The 23163-nt window shown below is 41.7% G+C and overlaps 1 protein-coding gene across 25 annotated transcripts in view; it reads left to right on the top strand.

Moving 5' to 3' along the window:
• The window catches only part of CPEB3 (cytoplasmic polyadenylation element binding protein 3), a 248366-nt gene that overhangs the window by 44521 nt on the left and 180682 nt on the right, over positions 1–23163 (top strand). For 17 of the 25 annotated variants that reach the window (XM_078346025.1, XM_078346018.1, XM_035268463.3 and 14 more), the window contains exon 2: positions 1995–3010. In XM_078346025.1, the coding sequence (XP_078202151.1) occupies positions 2006–3010 (1005 nt within the window). In that variant the 5' untranslated portion in view covers positions 1995–2005. Of the gene's footprint in view, positions 1–1070; positions 1271–1670; positions 1773–1994; positions 3011–23163 lie in introns of those variants that run through there. The other 8 variants (XM_078346024.1, XM_078346022.1, XM_078346017.1 and 5 more) reach the window with 2 other exon arrangements.

The following is a 23163-nucleotide window of genomic DNA, read 5'->3' as shown; positions in this document are numbered from 1 at the left end:
AAGCTATTGTTTTAGACCAAGGGAACTGAGGAACATAAAAGCAATCTCTTAAATAGATTTTATTGTTAGTAGCCGACAATCTGTGTTGTATATTATATTGAGTTGGGTTTTTTCCCTGGGAGAGGGTGAAGGGAGGAATGGCAGAGGGATGAGGAAAAGAAGGGAGAATGAAGTGGCTGTGAATTTTCATGCACAAAATAGTGGTGAGCTGAAGGCTCTTCATATTTTGTGTATGAAACTTTGAAATAAAGGATATTAATGAACCATTTTAATGATAGTCTTTAATAAAATAACTACTTTTAATCCCATTTTTTTGATAATTTTGCATAATAATATTTTCATTATCTGATACACTGATTTTAACAGTAGTTATCATGAGGATGTCTGTGTATCTGAATGCCTTCTCACAAGTGTCCTGAGAAAGATTCCTCTAGAAGTATCTGGGTTAATTAAGTAACTGCATACATTTATTAATAACTTTGTTGCAATTGTGCTGAATCATCATCTAAAAATAATTATATGTTTGGTCATATACTCCTTTAACATTTCAAAAATATTTGTTTTCAGGGTCTCAGCACCGTAATATTCATATATTTAAAGCAATTAACATGTTATAAGGACAAGCTAACTACATGTATGGCAATCTCCAGGCTTTGAGTGATTAGTAATTTTCATCCTTGAATAAGAAAACAGGCTGTATGGTAGAGGTGAATATAGCCCTTCTATGTGAAATGGAAAATACCATACACTCCTTATATGGCTAAATGAAGCAGTGATGGAAATGCACTATAATTACAATGTATAAGAATTTGGGACTTTGTACTCTATTTTTAACACTTTTCTAGCATATGGTAATTAAGGGTCTTCAAACCATAGTGTTTTGCTGCTAATACTAGTGATAAGAGAATGGCTTCTAAATTTGCCAAAGTCTTGTGACCAAGACAGCAGCAGGAGGATTCAAAATTGAAAATCTGGCAACCCCAGAATTATCTTGACTGTCTACTTAAATCTCCGAGGGATTTTTTTAAAGCCCCACCCCCACCCTATCACAGGCGCTCGCTCGCTGGGGCGCACTCTCTCTCTGACCTTAAATCCAACCAGAAGCATTTCTTCACTCTGCAGAGAAATTCTCAGGCTCCTGTTGAGACCTGAAGCACTGAGATGCCAAGAAATCTCTTGTGCGGCAGAATTGGAGACAAGAAAATTGGGGAATAAGCAGTAAAACCATAATCCTTAGAGTAACAAGAAGCAGGCAGTTCCAAACGTTTCAGTAGGTTTTTTACCTCTTTAAAAACGTTTTTTGTTTTTTTTTTTAACTGACTCCTAACAAAATGGAGTAGCTGCAGCTACTGGGAGGCCAGAGAATGATTGTGCAGCTGAGTCCTTCTAACAAATGCCAAGGATTTCCTCCCTCGTGGTTCACTGCAGCTAAATGAAACAATTATCAACGCAAGAAGGCAGTTTGCTAATCAAGAGGGCTAATACTGCTTTTTTTTTTTTTAAGTGTTCGAGCTGGGGAAGGGAAAAGAAAGGGTCCTGTGTGCGGTGTCTTTTTAACCTTGCTGAAGGACGCAGCAGTATTTATTGACGTATGCAAATAACTGGGGGAGGGTGGTGCTTGGGAAAAAACAGGAACCAGAATCAGTTTCTCATTGCAGGGCGAACGCTCTGAGTTCCGGTGAAGGGAAAAGAGACGTGGCGAAATTGCTGTCTTTCTGTCTTATAAGTACATCTCTCACTAATACAGAAAAGGAACCAAGACATCTGAAAGGGTGAAGACGCTCTCACAGTATTTTTAGAGACCTTGCTCGGCACCTTCCCTACCCCCACCCAACAGCCGGACCTGTTCTTCTAAATGGGAGATTATGGATTTGCATTGCAATTGGCTAGTAGCGGTGGCGATGGATTTTCGCAAGTAAAACACCCGCCCGCTTCAGCGAGGGACATTAATGATCACATTGACAATAACGCGTCTCTCTTTTTTCCCGTTTCAGCTGCGCAAACCATGCAGGATGATTTACTGATGGACAAAAGCAAAACCCAGCCCCAGTCCCAGCAACAGCAGCGGCAGCAGCAGCAGCAGCCCCAGCCTGAGTCCAGCATATCCGAAGCCTCGTCCGCGCCCCTCTCCTCAGAGACCCCCAAGCAGGAGGAAAACAGCGCAGTGCCGGCCCTCAGCCCAGCGGCTGCCCCGCCGGCCCCCAACGGCCCGGACAAGATGCAGATGGAATCACCGCTCCTGCCAGGCTTGAGTTTCCATCAGCCCCCTCAGCAGCCTCCGCCGCCGCCTCAGGAGCCCGCGGCGCCGGGAGCGTCGCTGTCGCCGTCCTTCGGCAGCACCTGGTCCACGGGCACCACGAACGCGGTGGAGGACAGCTTCTTCCAAGGGATCACCCCAGTCAACGGGACCATGCTCTTCCAGAACTTCCCGCACCATGTCAACCCAGTCTTCGGAGGCACTTTCTCTCCGCAGATCGGCCTGGCGCAGACCCAGCACCACCAGCAGCCGCCGCCGCCGGCGCCTCAGCCGGCACAGCCAGCGCAGCCCCCGCAGGCGCAGCCCCCGCAGCAGCGCCGCTCGCCTGCCAGCCCCAGCCAGGCGCCCTACGCGCAGAGGAGTGCCTCCGCGGCTTACGGCCACCAGCCCATCATGACCAGCAAGCCGTCCTCGTCTTCGGCGGTTGCAGCCGCTGCTGCAGCAGCCGCCGCCTCGTCGGCCTCCTCCAGCTGGAACACGCACCAAAGTGTGAATGCAGCCTGGAGCGCACCGTCTAACCCCTGGGGCGGCCTGCAGGCGGGCCGGGACCCTCGCCGGGCGGTCGGTGTGGGCGTGGGTGTGGGTGTCGGGGTACCTTCCCCGCTCAACCCCATCTCGCCGCTCAAAAAGCCCTTCTCCAGCAACGTGATCGCGCCGCCCAAGTTCCCTCGTGCGGCACCGCTCACCTCCAAGTCCTGGATGGAGGATAACGCTTTCCGGACCGATAATGGTAACAATCTGTTGCCATTTCAGGTAATGCTCTGGTGCACCTGCACACTCCTTCCCCTGCCCCGCTCCTTTTGCCCCTTCTCTGACTTTTAATCGTCAACTCGCTTTTATTTTAAAAGGGCAGTAATGTCCAGCTCCTCTGCCCACTTTTGAAGCCTCCAGTTCTCTGGGGCTGTTCCATTCTCGGGGGATGAGATTGGGAGAACTTCGTGATTGCTGGAGGAATCGTATTCGTCCCTTCAGTGTAGAAAATGCTTTTTCTTTTACTTTATTTTCTCCTTCATGGTGTTTGCACCTCTTATTTTGACTTCGTTTGACAGTGAAGCTGCAAGTGTATGGCAAGGTGCCGGCATAGTCCCAGGATGAGAAGGCTGAGATTCCTATCATTTTGAGTAGCTACACATTTCAGGTTATGCAATCCTGAGCTCAGGGTGCCGCCTGCAAGCCGTCCACACCCAAACCACCTTGGCTTTAATCTTAAAGAGGTTAACAACCCTTGAGTGGTGCTATTTCAGATGGTTGCATATGCTCAATTAAAGTAATGTGAGCACATGTGTTTATGTCTCGCTAAGGTGCTAGAATCATTAATAACAATCAGCATATTGCCACTGCTGGGAAAATTATGAGTGTGAGATTCCAATAAACACCTGAAACTGTGTAAGGGAAGGAGGTGGAAGAGTGGAAATTCTAAGGGCAATCCTTTCTATGTTACCTACAAGAAGGATTTTTTTTTCCTGAGGTAAGAGACAATAGGACGTGACCTTCAGAGCCATATTGCAATGGAGTCTATTTGCTAGCTAGCACTGAAATATTTAAAGCTGTAGTGTCCTTCACCATTTGGGTTAAGAAGACAATACAGATCAATTACATCATTTGAAACTGGGCAAAGTGAAAGTCTTGCAACTTTAATGAAAAATGAGTCTTGTGTCTTGGTGTTAAATGCCAATGAAAAACCCAGGAAGTGCCCCAGACAAAAAGGTTGAAATGAGGAGTGTCCTTATTTCTGTTCTTGCTTTCTGATCCAGTCCACAGCCATAGCAGTTGGCAGTGTCCTGGGCATCTTGGGTTGGAAAGGCGTAGTATGGGTGTGTGTTCATGGGTGGCTTTTGCTCCCAGGCAAACATTTATCCTTCACTTAGAAGTTGATTTGGCTGTAAGCTTCTAGGCTCAGTTAAAGAAAGAAAAAGGGAAGAGGGGAAGGCCTCCGACAAGACCCAATTTGGATGGTCAAGGATATGAAGCAGAAATCTTTTGAGGAGTGCTAAAAGATGGGAGAACCGACTATTTGACAGAGGTATAGTGTCAGGTACAGTTGCAGCCTTCATGTTTGCATTTCAGATGTTTGGAGTGGCTCCCATTCATGAAGAGGAGAGGAGGTTATTGAGAAGAATATGACTCTCTAGGCTAGAGTAATGATTTTTAACTTTTGACAGTTCAAGGGAGTCCCTGAAACCTCTAAATTGTGTATATGAGAGTTTTAACGAGAGAGGATCTTCACAAGGAATTTTCACAAGGATCCTTCAGGAATGGAAGATTTTAATATTAAGGTATATTTCTTCCTATTCTAAAGTTTGCTTATTTTAATAAAACGAAGAGGTGTTGCAAGATGGGATTCGTTTCATAGAGAAAAGGAGGAATTTGCTTTCTGGAATTTATGTGCTTATTTTTGGAAGTGATAGAGCAGGGAAGCTACATTTGGTAGGAGAGGCCCTCTTTTTTTTTAACATTCCCTTTCTTTATTCTCATACTCCCTACCGGAGTTCAGTCTTAGAGGATAACCTAAAATCTTAACAGGGAGTTTTGGGAGCTGATAATGTAGATAGATCTTGTTATCTTTCTCTAGGAGATGACTCTGAATACAACTAGCTATTGGTGAATTATCTACTGGAATGGGGATTAGGGGAGATTAAATCCACATCATTTCCTCAAACCTGATATTGACAAGTAGTATAGGGACTACCGATTGTTACTCAGCAAACCATTCACCAGTGATGCTAGTAAGAGCCAGATGGACTGGATTCAGTATGGTCTCTTCTCTTTCCATCCCTGGTGATGCTATTGGATAGGCAAAAATGGCCAAAAGAAGGACAGATTTGATTGGAAATTGAGTATTATTTATTTGGCTTCAGGAAAAATTACATATACATTGTCTCATTTCTTTTTCATAAAATGGAGCTTAGGGTTTTGAAGCAATTTTAGAATCAGAGGAGGAACTTGGTTGTGTTTTGGCCAGAATATTATCAGACTTGGTTTGTGTTGATAACTGTATCAAGTTTGTCTAAGAAACAAAGAACACCTGAGTCTTGTGTGCAGAATTTTGTGTGTGTGCATTTATTGAAATAGTTTTTCTAAAAAAGGAAGAAAATATCTTAAGTAGTTCTGATGACTTTTTCAAAATATTCTGGCAAATGTAATTTTATTTAAATCAGAGTTTATTTCATAGAATACCAACTTTATTTTTTAACAGAATTTTTGAGCTATTAATAAAGGAGGCTTTCTATAGTGATCTACTCTAATGTTTGTTAAAATTTTTAAAGAAACCCATTCTGTCCTACAGTGCTGCTTTTTTGGCAGTTTCTACCAACACAATAGATTTTGAGGCGCTTTACTTACGTGGTTTATATTGTAAAAGCAATCAGTGTATTTGAATGTGGTTTTACAAACTGTAATACTTTCTTGTTCTAATAAAGCTCGTTGGTTTCCTTGGGTTTTGGTGGCTGCTTTCTTAGGGATTATTTGTATCTAAAAGTCACTTCATTTCTACAGATAAGGAAGCTGAAATCCTGAGGGGTAGAATGACTGAATTCAGGTCCTACAGCTCTGGCTAATTTTGTTGTATGTGTCCTTAGCGTCCATGTAGTGCAAGTGCTGTCGGAATTCATTTTAAGTAAGATTCTCTTTGGGCTTCAGGCAAAGGGACTTAGTGAAGTTTTCTATTAGGCTGATGCATCTTGGTGATGTAGCCATAAAAGTAAAGGCAAAACCCGCAATTACTTATGCACCAATTTAATAAAAGGACTAGAGCTGAGATACTTTGTTTTTTATTGAAAATCTAGATTTAAATAGCATTGTTGTCCAGAGAATTTAGGAGGGACTTTTGAGAACACCTGTTCTAGACCACCGTGCTCATATTACGGAGGATGAAATCAAAGCCTTTTAACGCGTGAAGTTACTTCCCCAGGTTCAGGTTAATAATTTCTGTCAGAAGCAGTTTTTGACAGCAGATTGCCTGGATTCAGATCTCCGCTTTGCCAGTTACTGGCTTTGTAATCATGAGCAAATTATATAAACATGCTGCCTCTCAAGTTCTTCACCTTTAAAATGGGAATAATAATAGTTTCTCACTTCATATGAGTTAAAATGTAAAACTAAATATAAAGTGTTTAGCACAGTGCCTGGCTTTTAGTAAAGTTTCCCGTAAATTAGGGTTATTGATTATTGTTACTGTAATGGTGACATGATCTTGTCATAGGATGGATTACTGATTTTTCTTGAGTTGGTATCTTACCCTGTCGCCTAGGCTGGAGTGCAGTAGTGTGATCTTGGCTCATTGCACCCTCTACCTCCTGGGTTCAGCTGATTCTCCTGCCTCAGCTTCCTGTGTAGCTTGGATTACAGACACCTGCCTTGACACTTGGCTAATTTTTATATTTTTAGTAGAGATGGAGTTTTGCTATATTGGCCAGGCTGGTCTTGAATTCCTGACCTCAGATAATGTGCTGCCTTGGCCTACCAAAGTGGATTACCAATTTTTCATACAGTGCATTCTAAATGTCCCCAAACTTCGAAGTAATACCATTTGTTCTTTTTTCCTATCTGATGGTACCTTCATGATCCAGAGCCTTTGGTCATTGTAGTAATGAGCAGCATTTACCTATGGGCCAGACCCTGTGCTAAGCACTTTACATGTAGTTTCTCACTGGAACTGCTTTGAGATAGGAACTCCTTTGACATAGAAGGACTATTTTTATCCTTGCTTTCTTTGTTTGTTTTTAGAGACAGTATCTCGCTCTGTCATCCAGACTGGAGTGCAGTGTTGCAGTCTTGGCTCACTGCAACCTCTGACTCCTGGGTTCAAGTGATTCTCTTGCCTCAGCCACCTGAGTAGCTGGGATTACAGGCACGTGCCACCATGCCCAGCTAATTTTTGTATTTTTAGTAGAGACGGGGTTTCATCATGTTGGTCAGGCTGGTCTTGAACTCCTGACCTCGTGATCTGCCTGCCTTTGCCTCTCAAAGGGATTACAGGCATGAGCCATGGCGCCTGGCCTATTATCCTTGTTATATTGACAGATAAATTGTGGTTCAGTGCATTCACACTATTTGCTTAAGATCACAGTCACTGATTGGCAAAGTTACCTCCAGAGCCCATGGCTCCTATTCCCTTGACTATACTACCTTGAAGACATCACTTAACAGTGCAGTGTTGATGTAGGAAACTGGACTGAATCTGTACTTGACCTTATGAGATACACTGGAAGTTGTGTTTTGATTTTATTTTTTTATTATTTTTTTTGAGACAGAGTCTTGCTCTGTCACCCAGGCTAGAGTGCAGTGCCACAGTCGCGGCTCACTGCAAGCTCTGCCTCCCAGGTTCTAGCAATTCTCCTGCCTTAGCCTCCTAAGTAGCTAGGATTACAGACATGCAGCAACATGCCCAGCTAACTAATTTTTGTATTTTTAGTAGAGACGGGGTTTCAACATGTTGGCGAGACTGGTCTCAAACTCCTGACCTTGTGATCTGCCCGCCTCGGCCTCCCAAAGTGCAGGGATTACAGGCGTGAACCACCGACCTTGCCTATTCTTTTCTTTTTCCTTCTACTCCCAAGTTAAAGGTGGTTGTGGGAAGTTTTATATTTTATGACATGTCTAGTTAAATATAACAATATTAATTTTGCTGGTGGGTTATCAATAACAGGAAATTCCTTACATGAATTCATGAGAATATAAATGATATTAAAAAACAAAACAAATATGCCTACTCGTATTTTTAGGAAATACCAATATTTTTCAAGTAGTTTGTGTTCCTTTTTCTTTTCTTTTGACAGTCTCTTGCTCTGTCACCCAGCCTGGAGTGCAGTGGGATGATCTTGGCTCACTGGACCCTCTGCCTTCCTTGTTCAACAAAGTCTCGTCCCTTAACCTCCTGAGTAGCTGGGATTACAGGTGTGCACCACCATGCCCCATTAGTTTTTGTATTTTTAGTAGAGATGGGGTTTCACTATGTTGTCCAGGTTTGGTTTGAACTCCTGACCTTGAGTTATCTGCCAGCCTTGGCCTCCCAAAGTGCTGGGATTATAGGCGTGAGCCACTGTACATGGCCGCTCTTTTTTTCTAAGACCATCTTTTCTGGAGGTAATATAAACTGTCTTCTTTATGATTCTTTTTGAATAAGGATAGTATGACCTAGATTTAAGAGTCTTCTCTAGTTGGTTTCTTAACTACTGTTCCAATGCAAAACCATTTTAAGGTCTGTTCAACCCCACAAACTGTTTCAGAACTTGTTACGACATAGTTGATATGAATGCCAGCAAAACCACATTATCTATTTTCCATTTAAAAGAGGGGTTGGTTAGGAAATATTAGGTTTTTGTGCTACTAGAAACATTAATAATATAAAACTATATACTTCAAAATTGCATGTTGAAAACTGGTTAACTTTATTTAAACTCTTTATGACCTCATTGTGAGTTAGTACAAAAGAACCCTCTTAGAAATCTAATTTATATATCCTCTGACAAAGACACAAATTTCTACTTACAGAGCTTTCTCCATTGGTTAGCCTATTTTGATGTATTTTAAGGGCTGTGTGAGGTGTAATACTTGTCCAGTTGGAACTGGTTTTCATTGCTAAGTTGATTTTTTATAGTATTTTGATTCACAGATATCAAAAGATTATACTTTGTTGGCCGGGCACGCCTCTAATCCCAGCACTTTGAGTGGCTGAGATGGGTGTATCACCTGAGGTCAGGAGTTCGAGACCAAGCTGGCCAACATGGTGAAACCCTGTCTCTACCAAAAAAGTACAAAATATAAAAACTACCTGGGTGTGGTGACGGGTGCCTGTTATCCCAGCTACTCGGGAGATTGAGGCCGGAAAATTTCTTGAACCTGGGAGGCAGAGGCTGCAGTGATCTGAGATCAAGCTATTGCCCTCCAGCCTGGATGACAAAAGTGAAATTCCATCTCAAAAAATATATATATGTGCTTTGTTTACTGCAATATGAATTAGATGAGGGGAGCATACAGTAGTGGACAACCCATGAAGCTTCGAGTAAGGAAGACACTGGTTAAAGCCTTAACTCTGTCACTAGTGATGGGGTCAAGTCACTTATCCATTGATTCTTTTTCCCAATCTGTGAAAATGGAGGGAGGGAGTTGGGGGGAAGAGAGTGGATGGAAGGGAAAATGAGGAGGTGGGAGGGAAGAGGGAGCCTAGCTTCAGGGTTTGCTTTGTGAGAGAATGTGTACAAAGTGTTCTGAAAATTAGATACTGTTATAGGAATACTATTATGGCTCTTGGATGCCTGCCGAACTTCTGTAATTGTAGTCAGAATTAGAGTTTAAAAGAGAAAATATTGTTGATATTCAGTAGTCCAAAGTTAAACATTAGCTGATGGCATATAGAGGAGAGGGGCTAGAAAGAGGCACAGAGGAATATCGAAAGGCACTTTGTATATTAGGGTGACTGCCTATTCTAGAAGGATAGTTGTGGTGATCTGAAGACTAGGAGTATGTATAGACTTATGTCACACTGATAGTGGAGATGTGTGACTATCTGCTTGTGCTTATGGCTGACTTACCAATGTAAGTGTAAGGGTTTTCCTGGATTCATGAACATTTTAAGTGGTGATAGGAGAAATGCTTAAACTCTTAATTTTCTGACTGCTATAAGGGTTGGGTTGATTTTGATGGTTCTGGAGATATCAAGGGTCTTATTTGAAGCTCCTTACCACCTTTTCCCTGGAGGCCATACCTGACTCTCTGTAGGGGCCAGGGTGGTTGTCAGAGATAGAATTCAGGATGGAGCTTCAAGTTTTGATCTTGAGAGTTGAGGTAATATAGCTATAACTTATAGGAGGCTTTCCTGGGGAGGTTGCTGTACTTGCAGTAGAAGCCAGCCTCACAAGGAATTTTCTACAGCTGGTTTTTATACTTTGTGGATAGCTTCTTCTGTGAGGGTTCAAATGCTGCATTTCACCTGTTCGGTTCTACTACATTTAGTTTTCAAACCCTTTAGTGTTCTTTACTGTTCTGGGCATTTAAACTTCTTAATGTGAAACCATTCTGATATTTGCATTTTGTTAACTTGAAATAGAAAAGTACTAGTGAATTAAAGTACTACTGTAACGTAGCATCTTGGAAGAAAGCCTACTTTTCTCTCCTAAGAAGTGCTATTATATAATTCTCAGAAATAATAAATATTATTATATAAATGCTTGTTGGCAGGACTCAGAGGAGAGAGACAGAAATGGTCACAAAACAGCCTTTATATTATTTGAAGTGATCATAGAATTAATACACACAAAGGGAAGGAAACATTGTGTACTGATTATGTATGCATAGGACTATTGTGTGGCCAAATAGCTTCATTCCTCAAGCATTCAAACTCATTTCAAGGTCAAGATCAAAAACAAGTAACCCCCTATCTGCAGTAACTCAGTGCAACTAATTAAATGGTCAATGTCATCAAGTCAATCAGTGCCTAGAAGTGCCTGACACTTAGTAGGTATTCATTAAATGAATGAATGAACATTTAAACCAGGTTATAATTTTGTCCTTTATCTTTACAGTGTGATATATTTAACATTTTTGCAACAGATTCTCCATTCTAGTATTTTTATTTATTTTTTTGAGATGGAGTTTCGCTCTAGTTGGCTCAGGCTGGAATGCAATAGTGCAATCTTGGCTCCACAACCTTCGTCTCCTGGGTTCAAGCAATTCTCCTGCTTCAGCCTCTCCAGTAGGTGGGATTATAGCCATGTGCCACCACACCCAGGTAATTTTTTATTTTTTTGGAAGAGACGGGGTTTCTCCATGTTGGTCAGGCTGGTCTTGAACTCCTGACCTCAGATGATTTGCCCTCCTTGGTCTCCCTAATGCTGGGATTACAGGCGTGAGCCATTGCACTCAGCCCATTCTAGCCCATTCTGGTATTTCTGTACAAGATATGGATAGAATATGGGAACATAGGTGAATATACATAATATTATAAAGGACATCTTCAATGTGTAAAAATATAAAATGCTATGTTTCCCAGACTTTGTGGACACCCTACAGTTGTGGCCTGTGACTTCATATGTGTAGGTTTGATATGCCAAGAAGTAAGCAGAGTTCTTGCTTTGACATAAAAAGTTTATGACCGCCAATAAATGGAAACACTAGCTTATATATATCTCAAGAATTAGATTTTTCTTTATCTCTTCATCGTTGATCAACTTATTTTTTTGGAGTTAATTTATCTTGTTATGGTGATTTGGTTTGTTTCTAACTTGTCATGTCGAGTTATTAACAATAGAACGGACTAGAAAGAGAGTCAGGATAACTCTGACAATAACACTTAGAAATATTAAGGAGAAGACTGGGTGTGGTGGCTGATGACTGTATTTGTAGCACCTTGGGAGACTGAGGTGGGAGGATTGCTTGAGGCCAGGTGTTCAAGAGCAGCTTGGGCAGCATAGTGAGATCCTGTGTCTATAAAAAAATTTTTAAAAATTGGCTGGGTGTGGTGTCACATGCCTGAGTCCTAGCTACTCAGTAGGCCGAGGCAGGAGGATTGCTTGAGCCCAGGAGTTTGAGGTTATAGTAAGCCATGATTATGCCACTGCACTCCAGCCTAGGTGACAGGGTGAGACCCTGTCTCTAAAAAAAAAAAAAAAAAAAATTTTAATTAAGGAGGGAATTTTCTGGTTTGTTGGACAAAGAACAGGTTATAGTGGGCCCATTCAGGCAGTCATTAATTCCAGGCATGTGAGATTAGAAAGCAGAGATGTAAAGGGCAAATAATTTTCCATCTTAAAGATGGTAGGGTTTGAGGGCTGATTAGGGATGAGAGGGACTATTTCAGAGGAATCATCTTAGTGATCTGACAATCTAACCCTAACCCCCTACTCAAACTCCAGGAGTCCTAGTTCTTAGGTTTCAGATAAGCAGCGGTTAAAGGAGGCAGGAGGTTAAATGTACCCAGAAGCACCTCTCTTTTGCAATGTGGAGTGGAAAATTTATTTTTCTTTTTTGGAGAAATAAAACCTAGATATGCAGAGAATTAAAATAGTGAAGACCAGTAAAGTTTATGAGTTTATGGCGGAAAGGCTGAGAGATAATGTTTGGATCATTTATTATAAGTCTGTTTCTGTGTTTGCATTTGATTTTATGGGTAGACTATTCAACTGTTTGCTGCATCATTGTTTAAAGCAATTGTAGGCTGGGTACAGTGGCTCACGCCTATAACCTCAGCACTTTGGGAGGCTGAGGCAGGCAGATCACCTGAGGTCAGGAGTTTGAGACCAGGCTGGCCAACATGGTGAGACCTCATCTCTACTAAAAATACAAAAAATTAGCCAAGAGTGGTGGTGCATGCCTGTAATCCCAGCTACTCAGAGGCTGAGGCAGGTGAATCACTTGAACCTGGGAGGCGGATGTTGCAGTCAGCCGAGATCGTGCCACTGCTCTCCATCCTGGGCAACAGAGTGAGATTCCATCTCAAAAAAAGAAAAAGATGCAAAATAAATAACAGCAGTTGTAACCAGTAGTAGAATTCTGAGGTCAGATAAACAGTTAAGAAGGATAGATTAGGTAGCAGCATTTTTGTTAACCATATAACTGTTAAGGAATTCCCTGATCAAAGGGATGGGATTTACATTATTAAGTTTCTTTTGGCATCTGAGTTCAAAATCATAATCCATGTGCTCCAGCTTTTGGGTGTTGTATTATATTGATGTCCTTCTCCAACCAGATACTACTAACACAAACATAGGGCACCAGAATGCCAGCACTGGCATCACCCTTTCCACCTACATTATTTTATGTAATCTTTACATGTTCTTGTGAATTAGGGGTTATTATCCTACTTGAGACTCAAGAGAATATTACCTAACTGGTAAAGTAATAGAGCAGGAATGGAAACTTAAACCTTTTGACTCCATGTCAGTTCTTCCATTCTGCTATACCTGCCTGCCTCTGATCTTGCCACTGACCATCTTTCAATATGCCTTTTTCTTTGCTTTTTGAAATTGCTATTCTAATTGGTTAGCTGTCTAAAAAAGTAAGAACCCTCCTCCACTCTCCCAACCTCAGACCATAGAGGTAACAAAGAGGGGAGGGCAGTCTCCAAGACCTTTTGTTTTTCCATCACACAAACACAGCACTCAAGAGGACGGGCTTATTAGTTTTCATTTTATAAAAATGGGACAAAGTACCCATATTGTGCAACAACCTTGCTTTTCTTTCTTTTTTCCTTCCTTCCTTCCTTCTTTCTTTCTTTTTTTTTTTTGAGGTAGAGTTTCACTCTTGTTGCCCAGGCTGGAATGCAATGGCAGGATCTCAGCTCACTGCAACCTCTGCCTCCTCGGTTCAACCAATTCTCCTACTTCATCCTCCCGAGTAGCTGTGATTACAGGCATGTGCCACCATGCCCAGCTAATTTTATATTTTTAGTAGAGGTGGGGTTTCACCATGTCAGGCAGGTCTCCAACTCCTGTCCTCAGGTAATCCACCTGCCCGGGCCTCTCAAAGTGCTGGGATTACAGGCATGAGCCACCATGCCCAACCCAACCTTGCTTTTCTTATTTTCTTTTTTTTTTTGAGACGGAGTTTCGCTTTTGTTACCCAGGCTGGAGTGCAATGGCGCCATCTCGGCTCACTGCAACCTCCACCTCCTGGGTTCAGGCAATTCTCCTGCCTCAGCCTCCCGAGTAGCTGGGATTACAGGCATTCGCCACCATGCCCTGCTAATTTTTTATATTTTTAGTAGAGACGGGGTTTCACCATGTTGACCAGAATGGTCTCGATCTCTTGACCTCGTGATCCACCCGCCTCAGCCTCCCAACAGGCGTGAGCCACTGCGCCGGCCACAACCTTGCTTTTCAAATGAACAAAGTATTATTTCTCCTTCCCTTCTGTGCATATGCCATATATATATTTTGACAAAATTGGGGCTCAGTCTGTCAGGAGGTGCTGCAGTTCTGAGGGAGGAGAGAGGGGAAATCTGGGCTCACTCCCCACTCTCTGCTCCCTTCATCCTTTCCTTCTCCTTTGGGGCCCTTGACCCCCCAGGCCCCTTCTCCTGGCTCCTGGCCTCTCCTGCGGGTCTCTTCCCTAAGGTCTACTCTGCCCAGGTCAGCCCCTGCTCTCTCCCGCCCTCTCCCTCAATATGCCTTTGATGTTCTATTCTTTCCTCGCATCTCCTCTTAATTCCTCTTATCCCACGTTGTCTTTATAGTATTCATCACTGTCTCTCATGAGCTGGTTTGTTTTGTTTTGTTCTTTCACACTAGAATGTAGGCTCCACAAGGGCAAGGACCTTTTCACTGAAGTGTCTCCAGGGGCTGTAAGAGTACCTGTGATATTTTGAGACATGGTAAATATTTGTTAAGTGTGTTAATGATTTACATTTACAAATGATTGAATAGTCATTTATTGGTCATTTGCAATGTGAGTATTTAAAACATCTACCTGGTTTCTACCAGGTGTAGGGCAGGTAGGAATTAAAGTTGAACGATACATTTCCTGTCCTCAGACAACTCCCTGACAAATATGTGCTAAAATATAGAATGATAAGGTCTAAAACAACAATGTATTGTGTGCAACAAAGAGAGTTTGTACTTGAATCAGACAAAGCAATGATTAAATTTGTGGGTAGTTGGGAAGCCTCCAGGAAAGTCTTCAATAGTTTAAGATATTTTCAGAGTTTTTCTGATTTTGAAAGTAATACCTGTTAACTATTTAAAACTTGAGAGGGAAAAACACAGAGAAAACCCCAATTACCCATAATTCTATTATCCAGATATAAATACTCTGAATGTTTTGGTGTATTTTCTGTTAATTATCTCTTTTTTGTGTATGTGTAATGTAATTTACATAGTGGAGATCATTCTGCTTATGCAGTTTTACAATTTTATAGCCATATTTTTAAACATTTAATTAAATTCACAAACAGTTTGATGATTGCATAATATTCCATATGGGAATCCATGATAACTTACCAAAATGTTTTCATATTTGGGGAATTTAGATTGTTTTCCTTTTCTTTCTTTTTTTTTTCTTTTTTAGAGATGGAGTCTTGCATTGTTGCCCATACTGGACTCCAGTTGGGCTCAAGCGAGCCTCCCACTTCAGCCTTTTAAGTAGCTGGAGCTATAGGCATGTGCTACCATACTCAGCTGTTTTCAGTTTTTGAATATTGACCATAATTCTGTCATGAACATCTTTGGGCATCACAATACTTTATTTAGAGGTGATAGGCAGATCAGAAAATGGGGTGGGGTGTGTGTGTGTGTGTGTGTGTGTGTGTAAATTTTAGAAGTGAGGTGGTCTTGCTCTGTCACTCAAGCCACAGTTCAGTGGCATGATCATAGCTCACTGCAATCTCAGACTCCTGGACTTAAGTGATCCTCCTGCCTCAACCTCTCTGGTAGCTAGGACTACAGATGCATACTACCATGCCCAGCTAATTTTAAATTTTTTGTAGAGACAGGATCTTGAACTGCTGGGCTCAAGCAATCCTTTCACTTCAGCCTTGTAAAGTGTTGGGATTACAGGCATGAGCTACCATGCTCAGCCAGGGTGGTGGTGGTTTTCAGCAGAGGGAGTAGCGTACAGGTAAGAAACAACATGGTGTCCTGAGAGCAGGAGATTTATGGAAGGGGTTAGGCAAGTGAGAGATGGGGCTGGAGAAGTAGATAGGTGCCACCAGATCACAAAGAGCATTCTAGCATTCTGTGTCTTTCAACTTTCTTGAGTGAGGACGTTGAAGGGTTATTAGCCTGATAAACATAGTTATTGTAAGGCTTTTTTTTTTTTTTCGAGATGGAGTTTTGTTTTGTAGCCCAGCCTGGAGTGCGAGTGGCACGATCTCAGCTCACTACTACCTCTGCCTCCCGGGTCCTGGTTCAAGCAATTCTCCTACCTCAGCCTCCCAAGTAGCTGGGATTACAGGCACAAGCCACCATGCCCAGCTAATTTTTGTATTTTTTAGTAGAGACAGGATTTCACCATGTTGGCCAGTCTGGTCTTGAACTCCTGACCTCGAGATCTGGCTGCCTCGGCCTTCCAGAGTGCTGGGATTACAGGTGTGAGCCACCACGCCAGTCTTGTAAGGCTTTTTTAAGTTGATGACTGAAGTAATCACTATCTTTGTTTCAGAATGATTACTCTAGGATAATCCTTGTCATGAACCAAACTCAGGAAACAAGTTAACATGTGAGAACCTAAAGTGATTAAAAGGAAGGGACAGATTTAAGAAATTACCAGGGCTGGTGTGGTGGCTCACACCTGTATTCTCAGCACTTTGGGAGACCGTGGTGGGCAGATCACTTGAGGTCAGGAGTTCAAGACCAGCTTGGCCAACATGGTAAAACCCCATCTCTACTAAAAATACAAAAATTAGGCCTGGCGCGGTGACTCATGCCTATAATCCCAGCACTTTGGGAGGCTGAGGCGGTTGGATCATGAGGTCAGGAGTTTGAAACCAGCCTGGCCAACATGGTGAAAACCTGTCTCTACTAAAAATACAAAAATTAGCCAGTTGTGGTGGTGGGTGCCTGTAATCTCAGCTACTTTAGAGGCTTAGTTAGGAGAATTGCTTGAACTCAGGAGGTAGAGGCTGCAGTGAGCTGAGATAGTGCCATTGCACTCCATCCTGGGCGACAGAGCAAGACTTTGACTCAAAAAACAAAAATTAGCCAGGTGTGTTGGTAGGTGCTTGTAATTCCAGCTACCTGGGAGGCTGAAGCAGGAGAATAGCTTGAACCTGGGAGGCGGAGGTTGCAGTGAGCCGAGATAGTGCCACTGCACACTCCAGCCTGGGTGACCAAGCAAGACTCCATCTCAAAAAAAAAAAAAAAAAATAGAAAGAAAGAAATAGGAGGTCAACTGGAAGGACTTGGTGGTTACTTGCATGTAGGAAATAAAGGAGAAGGAGGAGTCTAGAATGACAGCCAGGTTTTTGGTTTAGGCAGCTGGGGAAAATGATTTAGAGGTGGAAATAGTTAATAGGGGCAGATTGGAATTTTCATGACTCATAAATCAGGTGGGTTTTAGAGTGGAGGAATTTCAGAAAGGAAAGCCTTGTGTTGGGTATATTTGAACAAGTGATTTGACAACTTTAACCCACCCATGTTTTTATGTGATTCTTAATGTGTGGGAAGGAAAACCTTATTGGGATAGATTACTTTGTGGACTACTTAGTAGAACACTACATCTTAGAGAGGAAACAAATACCATTCTAAGTCAAGAGCTTTTTCTTACTCTAGCCTGATTTTCCTAAATTGCACCCTGAGAATTAGAGTATGTGTAGTTGATTAGTCATCTTGTTTGTGGGTTATAGCCTGGCATTGGGGAGAACAATAAGGAATTCCAGTCAGTCAATCATGTGGGAGGATCATAGGCAATAAAAGAAATGAAACCCGCCATCCTTTATTATTTAAATTTAATAAACTCGCTGAGAAATCAGTGGATGTTATTAGCCAGTCTGAGATATCATTAATATGGTCTTAGCAAAGTTGAAATTAGAGCATTTGGAATTTAGTTCTGCTGTTCTAATACAGGGCTTAGTTTTCTAAATGGGCATAAAGATGATGAAATGCAGCTTGGGGTGTGTAGAGTCATAGGTTGATGAGCTTTGAGGTGGAGCTGGGGAAAGGGTACGGGAGCCACCAGAACTGCATTTTATGTGTCCCTCTGTATTTCCAGGGAGAGAGGTGAACTGTAACATTCATTAAATTTTCAAAGGGGTTCATAACTTAAAAATGGTTAAGAGTTATAGGAGTAAAAGCACTGCTACATGGCACCCAATGCAAAGTTTCAGGATTTTAAAACATAGACATCTGGCCGGGTGTGATGGCTCATGCCTGTAATCCCAGCACTTTGGAAAGCTGAGGTGGGTAGATTACCTGAGGTAGGAAGCTCGAGACCAGCCTGGCCAACATGGTGAAACCCCGTCTCTACTAAAAATACAAAAATTAGCTGGGTGTGGTGATGCACGTCTGTAATCCCAGTTATTTGGGAGGCTGTAGCAGGAGAATTGCTTGAAGAATTTCAGAGGTTGCTGTGAGCTGAGATTGTACCACTGCACTCCAGCCTGGGTGATAGAGCTAGACTCCATCTCAAACAAACAAACAAACAAACAGAAAATATAGACATCTCTTAAAATTTCCCTTTTTCTCTCTTCAGAGCTGAGAGAATTCCTGCTGAACTTTGATAACTTTTTGAATAAATGAAAACTAATTGCTTTTTTTATCTAGCTTTTTCTAAATTCAAATCTAGCAAATTCAAATGACTTTGTCAAAATTATTTTGGCATTCATTGCATTGGTTTACATATATTTAAATCACATAATTACAGTAATACTGTCATTAAAAAGGTTTAGAGCTGGGTGCAGTGGCTCATACCTGTAATTCCAGCACTTTGGGAGGCTGAGGTGGATGGATTTATTGAGTTCTGTTGTTCTGTACCAGCCTGGGCAACATAGCAAGATCCCATCTCTACAAAAAAATGGAAAAACAAACAAACAAACGAAGTTTTGAGACAAACCTGTACCATCTCTAGGTAAGCTTGCAGTTCATCTGGTGGACAGAAATTTATGGGCTTATTGGTCACGGGTGTTGAATGTGCTGTCGATATTTGTTATAGGGAAGATAAAACTCAGAGGTTAATCTAGAAAGTCAATTAAGTGAATGTCTTCAACTGGGTAATTTATAAATAATAGAAATTTTAATACTTCTCACAATTCTAGAGGCTAGCAAGTCCAAGATAAAGGCCCTAGCCTATTCATTGTCTGATAAAGTCTTGTTCTCTGCTTCATGAATGATGCCTCTTTTTGTGTCCTCACATAGCAGAAGGGGCAAACACACACCCTTCAATCAATCTGTCTCCTCTCTCCCTCTCCCTCTTTTAAGAGATGGTATCTCATTGTGCTGCCCAGTCTGGACTTGAACTCCTGGGCTCAAGCTACCCTTCTGCTTCAGCCTTCTGTGTAGCTGGGACTACAGGCCAATCATCTTTTTTTTCCTTTCTTTCTTTTTATTTTTTAAATTTTTTTTGCAAAAGCTCTAATCCCGTTAATTAAGGCAGAGCCTTCATGACTTAATTACTTCCCTGAAGGCCCCACCTCTTAATACTATCACATTGGGGATTAAATTTCAACATGTGCATTTTGGATATACCATATTCAGACCACAGCAGAAAGCTTCAGCTGTAATAGATGCTTATTATTATTTTATTTATTTATTTATTTTTCGAGGCAGCGTTTCGCTCTTGTTGCCCAGACTGGAGTGCAGTGGTGCAGTTTTGGCTCACTGCAACCTCTACCTCCCGGGTTCAAGTGATTCAACCTCTGCCTCACCCAAGTAGCTGGGATTAAAGAGAGGTGTGGCACACCTGGTTAGTTTTGTATTTTTAGTAGACATGGGGTTTCACCATGTTGATCAGGCTGGTCTCAAACTCCTGACCTCAGGTGATCTACCTGCTTCAGCCCCCCAGTGTGCTGATATTATAGCTGTGAGCTACCAGGCCAGTATTCACCATTCTTGATGCCATTAAGAACATGTATGATTAATGAAAGAAAGTCAAAATATCAACATTAACAGGAGTTTGAAAGAAGGTGATTCCAATGGATGACTGAGAGGCTCAAGACTTCAGTAGGGGAGGTAACTGTAGATGTGGTAAAAATAACAAGAGAACTAGAAGTAGAAGTAGAACCTGAAGATGTGACTGAATTGCTGCAGTCTCATGATAAAACCTGAATGGATAAGGAGTTGCTTCTTATGGATGAACAAATAAAATTTTTATTGTTGTTGTTGTTTTTGAGGCAGAGTCTTACTCTGTCACCCAGTAGTCTGGAGTGCTGCAGTGGCAACATCTTGACTCACTGCAACCTCTGCCTCTCAGGTTCAAGCGATTCTCTTGCCTTGGCCTCCCAAGTAGCTGGGATTACAGGCATGTGCTACCACACCCGTCTCAAAAAAAAAATAAATAAATCAGTCTTCCAGCCAGCCCCAAATATTCTAAAATGTTAAATTTGTAACGCCTAGGAAAGTAGAATTTAAAACTCCATTCACTGTATTTTTTGTATTTTTAGCAGAGATAGGGTTATGCCATGTTGGCCAGGCTGGTGTCAAACTCCTGACCTCAGGCGATCTGCCCACCTCAGCCTCCCAGAGTGTTGGGATTACAGGCGTGAGCCACTGTGCCTGGCCTGGAGATTGATTTTATCATATTTTGATCTAGAATTTCTCAACATTCCAAAGACATGAGCTCATTAGAAGGTAATAAAATTATTATTTATTATGATCCACCCTCCTTGACCTCCCAAAGTGCTGGGATTACAGGTGTGAGCCACCATGCCCGGCCAGTAATAAAATCATTTAGTTAACATTTTAGAGCTTATTGCCTGTTTTCTACTTATTTGCCATTGTAGATGATTCTATTTACCTATCAGCTCTGGTGTGATCTAGAATATGAAATGTTATTCCAGAGTAGCTATTTTAAGGTAGGTGAATCATGCAGGTATAACACTAAATTTTCATTTAAAGATGTAACGGGATATCTGATACTCTGATTTAGGCTGAGATAAATTATATGTGAAAAGTAGAAAACAACTTTTAGGAAATTACAGCTGAAGGTCAAAAATTTAAGGCCCGCGGTGAGGATTAAAGGCAGAAAAATCTCTTGATAGTGAATATATTCCTTCACATTATGAGGTATAATGGAAGGTTGAAGCAGACAAGGGGGTTGAGGTGACATATTCTGTTAGTGGGACATAAATAATAGACAATGTGTTGAATACTGAGACATCAAAGGACATTGAAAGACAGTGAAGATTTCAGCAACAATGACAAAGCTGGGTAAAAGGATGCTTCAGCTTTTGTTAGAATAATTAAATATTTTAAAAGGCAGCCATTTTATACATCCAAGAAGTTAAGCAGTTGCCCATTTTATATTCCAGTTTTATGCAAGCAAGCCATAGGCAAGCAAGCTGACATTAGGAATTTATATTAAGAAGTTTCTTCTAGGGGTGTCATAAGCAAGTTCAAAACCCAATCTTTTAATCTTTTGCGGCATGATCATAATATTCATGATGCCCTGAAGACACTTCATGTTTGTTCTAAACCATCAAAGAAAGTATGTTCAGCATAATTTGCATTGCATATATTATTAATAATCTGGACTGATGACTTTTTATAATAGTCAGTATTATAGAAAGATAAACTGTATAGAACAGGTAAGCACTATAGGTCTGTGTTCACCTGAGCCTTGGGAAGTTGAGGCTGCAGTGAGCTGTGATCATACCACTGCACTCCAGCCTAGGTGGCAGATTGAGACCCTGTCTGAAAAGAAAAAAAGAAAAGTGGGGAAAGTGGAACTGCTTTGAGGTCAGGCCCTGGAGTGAATGAGAGCACCTCTTTATAGTGCACCCTACACCAATCTCTGTTGTTCTTACTCCATAGGATTCACAAAGGATCTTTGTTCAACAATTTATGTTGGCCTGCTGTGGGTAGTTCACTTGTGCGTAGGCTGGAGAACAGTATCTATGCTTGTAATGGTTTTCATTAAAACACAGACCAATGTCTTCATTTTTTATATACTTAGGCATACACATATACACATATATCCATGCATCCTGTAAAGATCGAGTAGGAGACATTTTCAGTAAACCATGTAATATCAAAGTCCTATCAGTGATCTAAAAGTCAAAATTTCTCTTTGATTTTGTTTTGGGTTTTTGTTGTTGTTGTTGATGTTGTTTTAAGATGGACTCTCCCTCTGTTGCCCAGCCTGGAGTGCAGTGGCACGATCTTGGGTCACTGCAACCTCTGCCTCCTGGGTTCAAGGTTGATTCTCCTGCCTCAGCCTCCCGAGTAGCTGGGATTACAGATGCACACCACCATGCCTAGCTGATTTTTGTATTTTTAGTAGAGATGGTAATATTAGTAGAGATAGTATTTTAGTAGAGATAGTACTTTAGTAAACTAAAAATATTTTTGTATTTTTAGTTTCACTATGTTGGTCAGGCTGGTCTCAAACTCCTGACCTCGTCATCCTCCTGCCTTGGTCTGCCAAAGTGTTGGGATTACAGGCGTGAGCCGCTGGCCCAGCCTTCTCGTTGTTGTTTTTTGAGACGGGGTCTCACTGTCACCCAGGCTGGAGAGTAGTGGTGTGCAATCATGGCTCACTGAAGACTTGACTTCCTGGAATCAGGAGATCCTCCCACCTCAGCCTCCCGAGTAGCTGGGACTATAGGTGCGGAATACCACGCCCAGGTAATTTTTTTGTAATTTTTGTAGAAATGGGGTTTTGCTATGTTGGCCAGGCTGGTCTCAAATTCCTGGGCTCAAGCTGTCTGACTGCCTCAGCCTCCCAAAGTGCTAGAATTACAGACCCAGCCTCTTTGATTTTGGAATACTGTTTTGTCATTGGTCATTTATGATCATTTGTTGTTAGTATGAATTTAATTTGATTTCTGAAGTACTCATTGATGGTAGAGAGAGACTTGAGAAGCATGCTGGAAATTAAAGGAAAGCTGCCAAAGTTGCAGAATTTATTGTGAATCGTCATATTGATAAATCAATGAAGTATATTAATATTCAGTTGCCACCATAGTGGTTTTTGTCATCAGTGCATGGCTCTCAAGTTGGGATTTTTACTCTGTGTGTGTATTTATATATTTTTTTTATTTGTTTGTTTTAGAATCTCGCTTTGTCACCAGGCTGGAGTGCAGTGGCATGATCTCGGCTCACTGCAACCTCTGCCTCCCAGTTTCAAGTGATTCTCCTGCCTTAGCCTCCTTAGTAGCTAGGACTACAGGTGCGTGCCACCACATCCAGCTAATTTTTGTATTTTTAGTAAAGACAGGATTTCACCAAGTTGGCCAGGATGGTCTTGATCGCTTGACCTTGTGATCTGCCCCCTCGGCCTCCCAAAGTACTGGGATTACAGGCATGAGCCACCATTCCTGGCCA

This window comes from Callithrix jacchus, chromosome 12 (assembly GCF_049354715.1).
Source record: "Callithrix jacchus isolate 240 chromosome 12, calJac240_pri, whole genome shotgun sequence".
Lineage (NCBI taxonomy): Eukaryota > Metazoa > Chordata > Mammalia > Primates > Cebidae > Callithrix > Callithrix jacchus.
Note: the sequence above shows the minus strand (reverse complement) of the source record. Positions and strands in the feature narration are given on the sequence as shown.